The 14,987-nt window shown below is 52.1% G+C and overlaps 1 protein-coding gene across 1 annotated transcript in view; it reads left to right on the top strand.

Moving 5' to 3' along the window:
- The first annotated feature begins 11,950 nt into the window (after window positions 1–11,950).
- The window catches only part of FOSL2 (FOS like 2, AP-1 transcription factor subunit), a 20,131-nt gene continuing 17,094 nt past the window's right edge, over window positions 11,951–14,987 (top strand). Inside the window, exon 1 of the mRNA XM_053588137.1 lies at window positions 11,951–13,298. Within this exon, the coding sequence (XP_053444112.1) occupies window positions 13,197–13,298 (102 nt within the window). The 5' untranslated portion in view covers window positions 11,951–13,196. The remainder of the gene's footprint in view (window positions 13,299–14,987) is intronic.

Raw genomic sequence — 14,987 nt, forward strand, 5'->3', positions numbered from 1 at the left:
ATAGGAGCACGAAGAATACCTGGATCCCAGAGCGTTGCTGGTGGGAGAGGAGAAGGGCCTGAGTGCTGCATCCTGAGGGAAGAAACCGAGCCTGTGAGGAGGGGATGGGTGGGGCTGCAGAGACACGGAGACCGTGACAGGAAAGCTGAACTAGGAGGATGGGATGTCCTGAAAAGGTCCCCACGGTTTCTTCACCTGCCCCCGAGTCTCAGGTGTTACCCTCTCCTATGTTTAAGACTTCCAGAAGGGGCCGAGTAGCCTCAGAGCAACTTTTATGGAGTGCCTGTCATCCCACAGTTTCACCCACAGAAGGGTTGCTAGCTGTTTTCACACACATATTATTCAGTCCTCGCAACCTCCAACATTTTACAGGTGAAGACACCAAGGCTCAGGAAGGTTTAGTATCTTGCCAAAAGTCAAGAGGCAAAGCGAGGAGTAGTACTAGATCTCTCTGGCTCCTGGTCACGTGCTGGAGCTTTTGATGTTATTTAGTAACACAGCCCCAGCACCCCGCTGAGGCAGAAGTTGTCCCTAGGTCCGGCCTGAATCTCTCCCAGCCTCGCTGCAGTTGGACCTGATGGAAGGCACATGGAAGCAGTTGGGTCTGCTCCCAAAAGTCTCTGAGAGGCATCACCTGTCCTCTGGTACTGGTAGCAGCCTTCCAGTTTCTGGGGTGGGGAATGTTTGCCTTCTGTTAATGAAAAGAAAAAAATGTGATAATAAATAAATGCCCAACCCAGCACAGTAATTGGTGTTCCTAACAATAAGGCTCTGTGTTTGCTCTTGGCTGTGGGTTACATTCATTGACTAAAGTCACTGCTCGGGAGCCCCTGGGTACATCAATGAGGGCAGGGCCCAAGCACACTTGCAGGGGAGGGCACTGAGCCCTTTCTTCTTGAATCTTCCAGAATTCATCCTGGGAAATGAAGTTCCTGCAGACCTGCTTCTTGGTGCCCCCCATCAGAGAGAAGGAGGTCTCCGCAGGGCAGTGGAGATGGTGCCCTGCTCTTGGCATCAGCAAACGAGTCTGGTCCCAGTTCTGCTTCTGCCGCCCAGGGTGACCTGAGGCAAGCTGTTTCCTTCTCTGAGCCTCAGTTTCTACTTTGTATAATGGTGGGGAGTTGCACCAAACAAACTTGCTTCCTTCTAGCTCTGACGTCAGTGGCCCTATAGACACAGCTCCTCCCAGAGCTGCTTTATGCTCCTAGTGCCACAGTGTAGGGGTCCCTGGCTAGTGGGTGGAAGAGCTCAGAGTGCCAAGAACCCAGCCTCCTTATCTGTGAAGTGCTGGGTGTCCCTCCTGCCTCAACTTCCCCAGACCCTTCCTTTCTTTCCCATTTTTGTGTGTATGGAAGTTCCAGTTTGTGAGACATTTTCAGGAACATTATCCCATTTGAAGATAATGGGGTAGGCAGAGAGAGGAAGGCAGCACTCTATCAGCCGTGTGCCATGACCTTCCTGTGCTGTCTGGGGAGTCTTCCCATAGCTAACAGAAATCCTCTTGGGAATAAGGTGGAGTACAAAAAAGTAGGTGGTAGATGGGTATTTAAATAAGTACATAATTGCATACTCCTCACCACGGCCCTGTGATCTGGGTGTTAACTACCAAGCATCCCTTGGTCAACAGGCAGCAAAACCAGTGTTTGAACCCAGGCCTCTGGTGTAAGATCATGGTCTTTTTTTCTGCTTCAAGCTAAGGACAGAAGCAACATCCTTTGTTCCACTTTGCAAATGAGTGAACTGAGTGTATAAAGAAGTCACTTGGTCAAGGTTATACAGCTTCAAGTAGAAAAGTCAGGAATCCAACCCACGTTTTTTGCTTGCAAACCTAGGGCTGTTTCTAGAAACACCACAACTGCCTCAAAAGAAAAATAACCAGTGGAGTCCCTTCCTTCCTTCCTTCCTCCCTCCCTCCCTTGTTTCCTTCTTTCCAGGAACATTCTCTCCACTTTCAAGAGCTTACATGTTCTGGGCAGGAAATCGCATGATGTGCTCATTCGTGCAGATAACAGAGCCACCGCTCCCCAGGCTCTGTATGTCTTCAGAGGCATAGGGGGTGTGGGCCCCATGGGGCAGCACATGTGTCCAGCGCCCCCATTGCAGCTGATCCATGGGGTGCAGGCTAGGGTATGCTGACACCCACAGGGCCACTCAGAGATTCTGGCAGCACGTGGCCCCAGCCTGTGTGCTATTCTGGAGGTCTGACTGAGTCTGTGCAGGTCTGCTCTGTCCATCTGAGCACAACCCAGACAGTTGGAGTGGGGGACCTGTCCAGGTGGGGCGCTGAACTTGGACTTTTCCCATCCCCTGACCCCACTTCAGTCCCTCCTCACCTCTCTCCTGAGCTGTGGTAGCAGCCTCAATCTCTCGGTGTCATCTCTGGGTTCTTCCTGTTCCCTTCTGTTCTCTATCCTGCCACCAGAGTGACCAGCTTAAAGCTAGATTTTTTTAACTTCAGGATGCAGCCCATTATATATGTCCCTTGGGTGATGGAGAAAAAAAAAAACTCAGGAGGTAGCACTCAAAACTCAAGCTTAAAGCACAGTCCAGATCATGTCTTCTCCCCCTTTCTCAAGAAAGTATCGATGGGGATATCCCACTTGCTTCTGTGTGTGTGTGTCTGTGTGTACGGGAGTGAGTGCCTTAGGGGGGTAAATGTATTGAAGTATAAAACACACATAAAGTGCACAAATCATGTCCACAGCTCGATGAGTTTTCACAGAGTGAGCATGCCCGTGCAAGCATCACTTAGTGAAGGAACTGATCTTGGCCAGCAAAAGTTGCCCTCAGACCCCCTCCAGTCTCTGCTCAACCTTGACCCTACAAGGCCTGACTTCCATCATCACAGATTCGTTTTCTCTTTTTTAAAAAAATTATAGACGTAGAAACAGCCTAAATGCCCACCACCCCAGGAATGGATTAACAAGCTGTGGTATATGTACACCATGGAATACTATTTAGCCATTAACAAAGATGGAGATTTTACATCCTTTGTGTTAACCTGGGTGGAAGTGGAACACATTATTCTTACTAAAGCATCACAAGAATGGAGAAACATGAATCCTATGTACTTAATTTTGGTATGAGTACAAATAATGACCTAGTGCACGGTGAGGGGTGGGGGAAGAGGAGAGCAGAGAGAGAGAGAAAGAGGGAGGGGGCTGGGGTTTCAGTGTGTGACACATCTTTTGGAGGCAAAACACAATTATAAGAGGGATTTTACCTAACAAATGCAATCAGTGTAACTTGGTGTCTTATACCCTCAATGAATCCCCAACAATAAAAAAAAATTATAGACAGGAACAATATGTATTATTTTATATATGGCTTCTTTTGTGTTTAACATGCGATTCCCTAACTAGCTATGTGTGTGCATGTAGAATATATATATACACACCATAAGCCCGTGTATACACACAGGTGTGTACACACACACGCATGTATATGCATATATGTATGTGTTTATATCTTCTGTCCTCCCTTTTTGCCAAAATAGTTTAACTTAAAAACCTGAACATTGGGTGGTGCCTGTGGCTCAAGGACTAGGGCACCGGTCCCATATGCCGGAGGTGGTGGGTTCAAACCCAGCCCCGGCCAAAAACCACAAAAATAAATAAATAAAAAAAACAAACAAACCTGAACATTATGTCATTTCATCCTAAGACCTCCAGTATCCATCTCTAAACAATACAGATATTATTTTTACAAACTGAAATGTCATTATCCCACCTAACAGAACTAAAAAATGATTCCTGGGCCTTCTCTAATATCTAGTCCATATTAACAATTCCAAAATTGTACATTTGTGAAAGAAATGCATGATATCAGGGAAGCTCTGAGCACCTGCCACTGCTCCTGCCTCCTCTCCTCACATCTCAAGGGGGCACATGTTAGCATTGCCGTTGGAATTCAATCCAAATCTCCCCAAGTAGATGCCCAGGTCTGGCACACAGCACACCGGATTGTAGGGGTCAGCTGGCTCAGACTCACATCTGGTTTCTGAACGCCCTTTGCAGCATCACTGTACAGCCCCAGCCTCTTTTGTCCATGTGGCCCAGACTTTCTGCAACATTTTCAGGCAGTGCTGTCTTCCTCACACTGAGGCCAGATGTACTTCCCCCAACACCAGCATCCATTCTCAGTCCCAGGCTTATCCTCTAGGCTCATTCCAAATAAGCCCAGATCTTTTTCTATAGGGAATATCTCCAGATATTCCCCAGCCCAGCCCAGCCCAGCCCAGACTATCATGTTAGACCATTTCTAGTCTTGGTCAATCGCACCAATTACTCTTGCCCCTGCATGCCCAGCTTCCCCGAACCTGGACACCTCCTAATGCTGTCTGCCCTGTGACCTGTCAACATCCTGGCAGATTCCTGAGGCCAATTTCACTGCGACTACTTTCATGAGGCTTTTCAGATGTGTTCCACCTGATACTTCCACCCTCTGCATTAACTAGAGAGCACTGGTGTCAATTGTGTTCTGACTTGTTCTAAAGTTATTTGAGAATCTTTCTTATCCCTCATCAGATTCCAAATTCTTTGAAGACTGACACTTTCTTGCCCATCTTTGTTTTTCTGGAAATACTAGCAGACAATATAGGTACTCATGGTGGGTGTTCTTTATATATTCACTGGTACATTGGTCAGGACCCTTTTGCTGCAAATGACAGACACCCAACTCGAGTTGGCTTGAACAAAAAAGGGGATTTGTGGCTGTATACCTGGAAAGTCCAGGAGGGCAACCACTGGAGGCACAGAGGAGTTCAGGAGACCAAAGATGTCATCAGGAACTTATTCTCTATAGCTTGGCTCTCCTTCCCTCTGTGCTGGCTTTATTCCTGGTAGTCTGTCCCTAAGAAGTAGCAAAGAGTACAGTCTCGTACAGTCTCCCAGTTGAAAAGAGAGTCCGCTTTTCTTTTTTTTTGGCCAGGGCTGGGTTTGAACCCGCCACCTCTGGCATATGGGACTGGCGCCCTACTCCTTGAGCCACAGGCACTGCCTGAGAGTCCACTTTTCTAAAGCCTCATGTCTGACTCTCAGAAGCCAGTCTTGGGACATCTGTACAATCCTGACCTGATCAGGAACTGTAGGCAGGGGCGGAGTAGGATGCTCTGGTTGGCCAGGACTGGATCATGTGTCCATGTGTTCACTTTTAGAGCTTGAGGGCAGGGTCAACCCATGGTACATAGCATGAGGAAATAGAGGTACCCCAAAGAAAAAGCAGGGAGCTCTCAGCAAAAGGGTACATTCATACCATTGTACCAAGACTCTGGAGCCAGAATGCTTGCATTGAAATCCCAGCTCTATTGCTTTTTAGCTCCAGAAACTTGGGCGAGTTTACCTCTTCTGACTTCAGTTTTCCCCACTGTTGGATGGGGATAATAATTGTAATTACATCATAGGGGTGTTGTGAATATTGATTGAGTTAATGTAGTATGTAAGACCCAATTAAAATAATGCCTGGGGCAGTGCCCATAGCTCTGTGGGTAGGGCGCCAGCCACATACACCAAGGCTGGAGGGTTTGAACCCGGCCTGGGCCAGCTAAAACAGCAATGACAACTGGGCGGTGCCTGTGGCTCAAAGGAGTAGGGTCCTGCCCCATATACCAGAGATAGTGGGTTCAAATCTGGCCCTGGCCAAAAACTAAAAACAAACAAACAAACAAACAAACAAAAAACAATGACAACAGCAACAACAACAAAAATAGACAGGCATTGTGGCGGGCACCTGTAGTCCAAGCTACTTGGGAGGCTAAGGCAAGAGAATCACTTAAGCCCAAGAGTTTGAGGTTGCTGTGAGCTGTGATGCCACAGCACTCTACTTAGAGCTATAGTTTGAAACTCTGTCTCAAGATAATAATAATTATAATAATAAATAAAATCATGCCTGGTACTGGGTAAGCCCTACAAAATGCTTTTATGGGTGTCACCATTGTTACCGTCCCCCCCTTTTGCATTACTCTTTATTCTTCTCAGCTAGATTATAAGCTGCCTGAGGGCAGGGCCTGTCTGTAGGCTTTGGTTTCTCTTATGCCCTCTTTCCCAGTAAGTGCTCAGCAAATCCATGGGGCCAGGCTGATAGCAGCTGTGAGACCCTGGTAGGGTCCTGGGCCCCCAACCACATTAGGAGAGAGAGGCTCTGCCTGGGCTCCTGGCCTGGGGCCTGAATAGCTCCATCCCCTTGATTTCCCAGATCCTGAGAAGGAGTGGGTGGCTGGGATGTGTTTCAAAGTGGGACTTTTTCAGATGCAGGAGCACAGGAGAGAAGCTTTGCTTCCTTCGGGATCTCAGCGCCTGCTTCCTTGACAACAGACTCTACATTCAGTCCAGTGACCTGGTGGCAGATGAGGAAGCAGAGATCTGGAGATGTCAAGGGGCTTGGCCCAGGTCCTCCTGCATGTCTCAGAAGGAGAGGAGAAGCCAAGGGAGGTTGTGCTGTTTCTCCACTCTAAACTTGACACACATTCCTACCCAGGGTAACTTCTGTCCTGACTCATAAAAATATTTCTGAATAAAAGCATCGGTCACTTTATCTCTGGAATGTGTCCGGCTTTAAAAAAACAAAAAACACAAAAACTGGTGATAGGGGAAGTACCCTCTTCCTGTCTTCCAGGGCAGAGACTCTAGTCAGAGTCTCTCAGGGCTGTGTGGTGGGGCCAGAATGACCTCATTTGCATAGGCTTTCTGAAAAGTCACTATAACTCTAAATGTGGTCTGAGCCAAAAAAATTTTTTATTTTTTGGTTAAATTGAGGGTAACATATATTCAGCAGAGTGAATAAAATACTGTAATCTTAGGGCAAGAGATTGGTGATTTTTTTTTTTTTTTTAGAGATAGAGTCTCATTTTATCGTCCTCGGTTGAGTGCTATGACGTCACAGCTCACAGCAACCTCCAAGTGATTCTCTTGCCTCGGCCTCCTGAGTAGCTGGGACTACAGGCGCCCGCCAAAATGCCGGTCATTTTTGTTATTGTTGCAGTTTGGCTGGGGCCGGGTTTGAACCTGCCACCCTTGGTATATGGGGCCAGCGCCCTACCCACTGAGCCACAGGCGCCACCCAGAGATTGATGAATTTTTTACATATGTGCAGACATGTGTAACCCCACCCATACGGAGAACATTCGGTTTTAGTATTGCTATTATGATTGCTTTTAAAGCGATCATTTCTTGACTCCCTTGTCTTCATTTCTTTTCCATTGTTGTTGATCCCGCACATGAAATTGGAATCATGTTGGGTAAAGATTTATGTGCCACATCTCAAAACACTTAAACTGGGAGGATTCCCCCCTTGGAGTTTCAAGGTTGTGTAAGGCACAGAAGAGAAGGACATCCTTGCTCATTTCAGCTCTTTCCCCTTCTGGTCAGCTGTTCTCCACACCTGAGGGTTCCAACACATTCCTTCAGCATTAGTGGCTCAGGGTATCAATTAAGTTTAAAGGGGGGGGAGATGTGGTGTGAAAAGCTGTGCAGGTCATTTGAATGTTCATCCAACTCTGCATGGGGAGTGAGACCCATTTGCTGTATTTCCCCATTCTGAAATGCTAGATACCTCATGGCTTTGCTAGCACCGACACTGGTCACTCCTCATTTGTGGAATGCTCCTCTCCCATCCCCTAACCAGACCCACTCTTTACCCTTCTTTCTTTTTTTTTGTAGAGACAGAGTCTCACTTTATGGCCCTCAGTTGACTGCCGTGGCCTCACACAGCTCACAGCAACCTCCAACTCCTGGGCTTACGCGATTCTCTTGCCTCAGCCTCCCGAGTAGCTGGGACTACAGGCGCCCGCCACAACGCCCGGCTATTTTTTGGTTGCAGTTTGGCCGGGGCCGGGTTTGAACCCGCCACCCTCGGTATATGGGGCCGGCGCCTTACCAACTGAGCCACAGGCTCTGCCCTCTTTACCCTTCTTCGTACTGTCTGTGTCCTGGGAGGCCAACTCCAGTGGACAGCATTGATGAGGACCCCGTCCTTTGACCAGAGATGGGAGGTGGGAGAGATGGGTCTGGAACCCCCTCCCACCCCATTCCAGCACACCATCTCTGGCAGGGCTGCTTCTTCCTGCCTGCTGGATGGCCTCTCTTTCACAGACCCAGGGCTCATCAGGCTCTAATAACACAATTTCTTCTTTTCAACTGTACGGGTGGTCATAATTTCCTGCCATTGCTAAGTTTAGGTGCCTCAAGTTCCCCTGTTGTTCTCTTAAGCCTGCCCACACCTGTGTAAGGAGCTTCTCCATTAAATCCTCGTCGTTTGAACCAACGGGGTTGAAGTCTATTTTCTAATGGACCCCTGACTGATTCATGGGTCTTTAGACAAGCAGAAACACTTCCATATTCAATAGTCATCAATTATAAGATGCATCTGGCTTTCAGAAATGTTAAAACATCATCAAAATGTATGGTTTACCCTAAAGAAATGATGGAAGATTCATTCAGACATGGTGGACAGAGGCCAGTTTATTAAGAATGGAGTTTGCGAAAAAAAAAAAAAAAGAATGGAGTTTGCTCCTAACCTCTCAAGACTGAAAACCTGGGAAATGGCAGATCCCTGGGTCAGGCGAGATGGTTTTGAGGTTGCTGATACCCTAGGCTGCTCTACCACTCTGTTCCTCAGCGTCCTCCTTAGCAGGACAGAGTCACCCTGATTACTGTTCACATCTCCGCAGGGAGGTGTGGAAGGCTGAGTGAGGCCATGCATGGGGAAGTGCTTCAGCCCAGCCCTTCTGGGATTCAGACCATTTCTCAGGGGCCAAACACTGGGCAAGAGAGACAAGCAAAGAAACTGGCAAAGGCAGGTGGAGAGCTCCCAGAGACCCACACAGGCAGTGAGAAGACACTACCGTTTTCTCCCCACCCCTCTTTACTGTCCCTTTTCTTCCCTCTCTTGTCATGGCCTCTTCCCTAATCTGATTGATGCTGCGGTTTATACAGCGGAGAATTAAGAAGCACCCCTAAGTGCAGGATAAAGCTGTGCACCACAGGAAGCCCGTGCTTTCCCGAGGGGGGCAAAAGAGAAAGACCTTCCAGCAGAAGGCATGTAATGTCATGTCCTGCGTGAGAGGAAGAGCCTGGGCCCCAGGCCCAGCTGTTGGGAACTAGTCACTAACTCACTAACACATTCTCCCGGACAAGTGACTTAATCTCACTTTCTTTATCTGCAACCAGGGAACAATACCCAACCTCAAACGTTTGTTGTTAGCATTACATGAGACAATCCCTGTATTCTGTGTAGTGCCTGACTCTGGTTTAGTGCTCAATACAGGTTTGCTTCTATTCTTAGCATTCCAGAGAGCCAGAGGACCCTTTCTCACTGGGTGACCTTGGAATGCTTTCCCACGGAGGAGGCACTAACCGGACCGGGAAGCCGAACTCTTGGTCGGGCTGACACAGTTCCACCGTGGCAACAACTAAACCAGGGGAGGTCAGTCCCGTGGCAGGACCAGGGCGCAGCTGTGTCTGGAGCTCGGAGGACTGAAAGCTGCGGGCAGGCTGCGGAACGCTGGCCTCCCGGCGGGCAGAGGGAGCCACCACAAGTTCTGGAGCAGGGGAAGGCCGGGATCAAAGCGCTCTGAGGCAGGCCAGGGCGCACCAAAGGGAGGCTAGTGAGTTGCATCAGCACAGATTCCGTGATGCTCTGTAGACGTCTCGGGGCTGCTGGGCTTTACGGGAACCCACAAGAAAGGAAAGGACCGGGGGAGCTGGCAAGGCGGGGGGACAGGCGAGGGCACGAGGGCCCAGTCGCCCGCCCGCGCGCTCCCAGCGGCGCCTACCCGGAGCTGGGCGCGCCCGGGACAGCGGAGGCCGCTCCCGCTCCCTTCCCCCTCCTTTTCTCCCCCCTTGTTACTGGAAGGACTGTGTGGGAGAGACCCAGAAGCACCCGGATTTTCGAGAGCAGGGTGGAGGAGGGCCGGGCAGCGTCTGGGGCTCAAAGGAAAACCAAAAGTGCGTCTGCTCGCACTGCTCTGACACGCGGTTGCTCCTGGGAGGGCCCCGGGTGCCCCGGCCGCGCCTCTCTTTAGAGCCCCCACAAGACTTCACTAGGGCGGTCCAAGGCCCGCGTGGCGCGGGGAGGTGCTGGGAGGCGAGTGAGAAAGTGTCACGATTTCTTCTACGCCACACGCCCCCCCCCCCCCCCCGCTCGCGTCTCCACCTCCGGTTTTCTGGGTTTTGCTGCTGCCGCTGGGGAAGAACCGATTGGTTTTGCGTCAAAGGACTGCATTTACTCAGTCCTGCTGGGAGAGGCACGTAAACACCCAGGCAGGCCAGGACGCAGGAATGGGGGGAAAAAATGCAAGGCACCCATGGCTGGTGTGCGCGTCCGCCTGCCCCAGCCCGCGGAGCTGGGTACTCTGCCCGGCGGGCAGCCGCGGAGGTGTGAGGAGTCCGGCCCGCCTGGCTTGGCCGCCCCCGAGCGCGTGCGTCCTTGGGGATAGAGCTCAGGACAGAATGTGTTTTATAACTGTAAACAATAACCCCGAGTATTGTTTGGGATTACCGTATCTTGGGGCCCTTGGGGCGGCCAGATGCCGCCAGCCGTTCCGGAAACGCCAGCGCTTTATATAGAGCCCCAGGAAAGGTTCGAGTTCCCGGCTCTATTTTTCTTTCCTAGCAGCACCCCCACTTTACAGATAAGGAAACTGAGGACTGGAATTGTGATGTGTTAAGGTGAACATGGACTCAAAGTCCGCAATAGCCTCTTAACAAACATTCTCATTTGGTCCTCATGGCGCTGCTTAAGAGTTGGGTAAGGAGAGGTGGCTCACGCCTGTAATCCTACTACTCTGGGAGGCCCAGGGGGAGCATCCCTTGAGCTCAGGAGTTGGAGACGAGCTTGAGCAAGAGTGAGACTCCGTTCTCTACTAAAAATAGAAAAATTAGCTGGACATTGTGGTGGGCGCCTGTAGTCCCAGCTACTGGGGAGGCTAAGGCAGGAGGATCGCTTGACCCCCAGGAGTTTGAGTTTGCATTGAACTACGATTAAGCCACTGCACTCTAACCCGGGAGAAGGGTTGGGTAAACTGAGGCTCATACAGCCCCTGGACCAGAACCTAAGCTCCTTCTTAGTATAGTGCTCCGCCAGCCACACCACATCATGTCTGCGGAATTCCAAAACAGAGAAGAGCCTTGGGTCATCTGTCCCAACTCCTTCATTGTATAGGAGTAAACTGAAGCCCACAGAGATTAAGGGAATTGCCAAGATCTCAGTTTGTAAATAGCATAGCCTGGCGTTCCTATTCCAAGGTCTGTGCTTTGTACTCTGCGCCGCACCCCACCCAGTTAGGCGGGAAGACTCAAGAGTCCGGCTACCCGCGCCCTGAACTTCGCTCCAAAACAGCTGAAGGCAATGTTGGGGCACACCCTCTCGCTGGCCTCTTTCCCTCCCACCCCTTTTATTTTTAATTCCTTAACAGTCGCGTTTGCTTATAACACCTGATTACTCCCATTAGACGCAACCTAATTGCCCCGCATAGAGGGCGGCCGGAATGTCTTGACTGGTTAATTTCATCTTCCAGGCTATTCCTTACAAATTAATTGTAGAACCGAAAAAGTTAAAACAACCCCCCCTCAAAAGGCAGCAGTAGGCAGACGGACACGGAGGGAAAAATAGGCAGGCCAGCCCAGCCCGGCGGCGCCGCGCCCCACCAAGGCCGGGCCGCAGGGAGGCGCGGGTACCCTGCGCGTCCAGGGCGCCCGCTGCACCCGGCGGCGCCGCGAAGGGCGCAGACAACCGCGCACGGCCGCGCCCTCCCTGCGAGCGGCTCTATTCGCCCGGCTTCTGGCCTCGCGGTGGCGCCGCACTGAACCGCCCGTCTAGTCCTCGGGACTGTGATTATTTTCTAGAATTCGGAGCCGAGACCCACGCGGTTAGGGCCCCGCCCCGCGCCCCTTCCCGGGGCTGGGGAGAGGCCGCGGAGCGCTTGGGAGCGGGCGAGGGAATCCCTCTCCCTCCACGTCACCCGAAAGCGAGGAAACCCGCACTCGCGTCCTCTAACGCAAATGACCATCTTTGGCAACGTGCGCCAATGGAGCAGACCAAGGGCGCCGGGCGCGGGGGTGAGCGGGGTTGAGGGAGGGCCAGGGCTGCCTTGGCTGTCCCAGACTGCGCGGACCGCGCGCTCCCACTCGGGCCACCGGCTGCCTTCCTCGCGCGAGGTGTGCGGCTGGCGTCAGCGCGGCCGGCGGCCAGAGCTGGGAGAGAATCGCTGCGCCGCCCTCCTCCCCTCCCGCGCCTCTTCCTCCTCCTCCTCCTCCCCCCCCGCCTCCTCGCGCGCCCCTCCCTGCAAGGTGGAGTCTGGGGTTGACGTGAGTGAATCCACATGGTACAGGGGCTGGAGAATAAAGAGTGTGGAGTTGAACTCGTGCCATTGTAGTGACTCATCTCGGGCAGAGCGCAGGGGCTCCGAGCGATCCAGCGAGCGAGCCAGCGAGCGGCGCTCGGCGGGGACAGAAAGAGAGAGGGCGAGGCGGGCCAGTCCGGGAGCGGGAGTAGGGGAAGGGGTGCAGGTCTGGGCACCGGAGCAGGGGCGCGGGGAGCGGGGCCGCGTTCCCCTCAGCGTGGTCTCGGCGTGTACTCCACCGGCTGCTGTCCCGCTGGGGCGCTCTCGGCCGCGGCACTGGCGCACGCTGCCTCCTTCTAGTCAAGTGTCCGAGCCGTTCCGAAACTCCGGCAGCTAGTCGGCCACAGGAAGTTTACTCTCGGGCTCCTTATCTAAAAGGAGGAAATAGAAGTTTCTCCAAGCGGGCAGCTTTTCTTTTCTCCTTTTTGGCCCTGTCTGAAATCGGAGGTGCCTATAGCTGGCAAGCAAGGTTCGCCCGGCTCCTATTTTTTAATTTCCAATTTTTGATTGGGCCGTCAGTCCCTGCTGGGCTCCGGCTGCGCGCGGGGGCGGGAGGGCGCGCGCAGGGGAGGGACAGAGGGAAGCGCCGACTTTTAGAGGGAGGGACTGGGTGGACAACTGGTCCCGCGGCGCTCACAGAGCAGGAAAGAAGCGCAGTGCGAGACGCTCGGGGGACAGTTCCTGGAGTGTCGCCGTCTCCCTGTCCTTGCCCGCTGCGGTGGGGTAGAAACACAAGAGTGAAGACTAGAGCCCGCAGCGCGGCCGGCGGACCAGCGAGCGCGCAGCAGCCGGTGCGCGGCCGCGGCGAGGGCGGGGGCAGAAAAACACCCTGTTTCCTCTCCGGCCCCCATCGCGGATCATGTACCAGGATTATCCCGGGAACTTTGACACCTCGTCCCGGGGCAGCAGCGGCTCTCCTGCGCACGCCGAGTCCTACTCCAGCGGCGGTGGCGGCCAGCAGGTAGGTGCGGGCCCCGGGTGCACCTGGCAGAACGGGCGGACCCGCCCTCTCACCGCCACTGTTTCTTTTGCTTTCTTTTCCCTTTCTTGGTTTGGCGAAAAAATATCTACGGGGCCACCGTTGTAAGTTCTGGATTTTTGTCCTGCTTTCCTCCCTCCCCTTTTTAAACTGGAGGGGGGTGGGTGGGCTTGAAGAGCGAACATATCCCTTTCTTACACTACATCCCCAGACAAGCTCAGGGAAGTGCAGGACCCCTACCGGGAGACTCTTACCTCCTTCCAGGAATACTCGCCCCCTCCTCCCGTTTGCACCCACTGGCTCGTCCTGACACCCTGGGATCCTATTCTTGCGCGAAAGCCCTCCCCCAATCATTCCCCCTTCTCCATCAGTCTTTGCTCCTTTCCGAAGAGGTTGGGGACTCAGAAAAATCGTTAGGATACTTCAAGTAATCCCGAGTGAGGACGAGGGTTGCTGCTCTGGGAATCAGGTGCGAAGGTCAGAAGGAAGAGGCTAGCCTTGATTGGCTCCTGCCGCCGCCTGTGTGGCTCATGCCCCCACTCCTGTAAGGGTGAGAGGGGAGCAGGAGCCTGCTGCGCTTCCCTCTTCCCCCAAAGAGGGAAGGAGCATCCTGAGGGTCTGGGGTACCTGGGGCAAGGAGGCTGGCAGACAAGAGTGGGGGCAAGAGATCATTTAAGCTCCTGGGTGGTTCTGGAAGCAGAAAACAACTTGCTTTCAAAGCAGCCAGACTGGTTTGCAGTGGAGGGATTGTGCACGCACCAATCTCTGTGTTTATAAATACCAGAAAGGCTCTGGTAGGGTGCCTGCCCTCTGCAGTAGCTCCTCCACCCCATCTTGTGAAGAAGCTGGGTTAATGCACAAGGCTCCCTTAACAACATGAAGCCCACCTTGGTCAGCATCTGTAGAGTCTCTAGCAAAGTTGGCTGCAGCAAGAGATGCTCCTTAAAGCAATGGCCTTGACCTGTAGCAAGGGCTGGGGTGGCCTTCCAGGGAGGAGTAGACCAAGCTTCAAAATATAATGGAAACATAGCTCTTTTGGAGAAAACAAAACAAGAGAAACACACCTTATTCCAAAGTGATTCTCTATACCTGGTGAATGCCCCAAATGGCTCTTCTGTGTCTTCCCTCTACCTCCCCTGATGCCCCATAAGCACCCACTGTAGAGAGCCTAGTCTGTTCATTGTGGGTGCAGTCAGTATACCCTTCATAATGAGCAAGAAGGGGATGAGTTTAAAATCTTATCCGAAGAGTTGATTATGTTTGCTTCCCAGCCTGTTGGTGGTTTGTATTAAATCCAGACATCATTAGGCAATGGGCTGGAGTCGTTCATGCCCACTGTCCAATTCAGCAAACCCTAAAATGCCTGTTTCCTTCTCCCTGGGTCAGAAAGGGATGTCAGAAAGGGATGTTTTGATTTTTCCTCTGTTCCTTTTGCTGATGTTCTGTGGCAGTGATCATTGAAATATTACAATCTCACTGCCTGGCTTCACTTAGACCTAGGGCCTGAATGGGAAGTCTGACCGGACATCAGTGCCCCAACTGAATAATCTGTGTCACTAGGGCTTTGAGCCCAGGATGTGAGCAGAGGCGATTCCCTGTTTTGGAAGAAAATCAGACAGGAAACCAGTGCTAGGAAGAAGGAAGAGAACTTAGACCAGCACAGTGTACTGG

Source organism: Nycticebus coucang, chromosome 4, assembly GCF_027406575.1.
Source record: "Nycticebus coucang isolate mNycCou1 chromosome 4, mNycCou1.pri, whole genome shotgun sequence".
In the NCBI taxonomy this organism is placed as follows: Eukaryota; Metazoa; Chordata; class Mammalia; order Primates; family Lorisidae; genus Nycticebus; species Nycticebus coucang.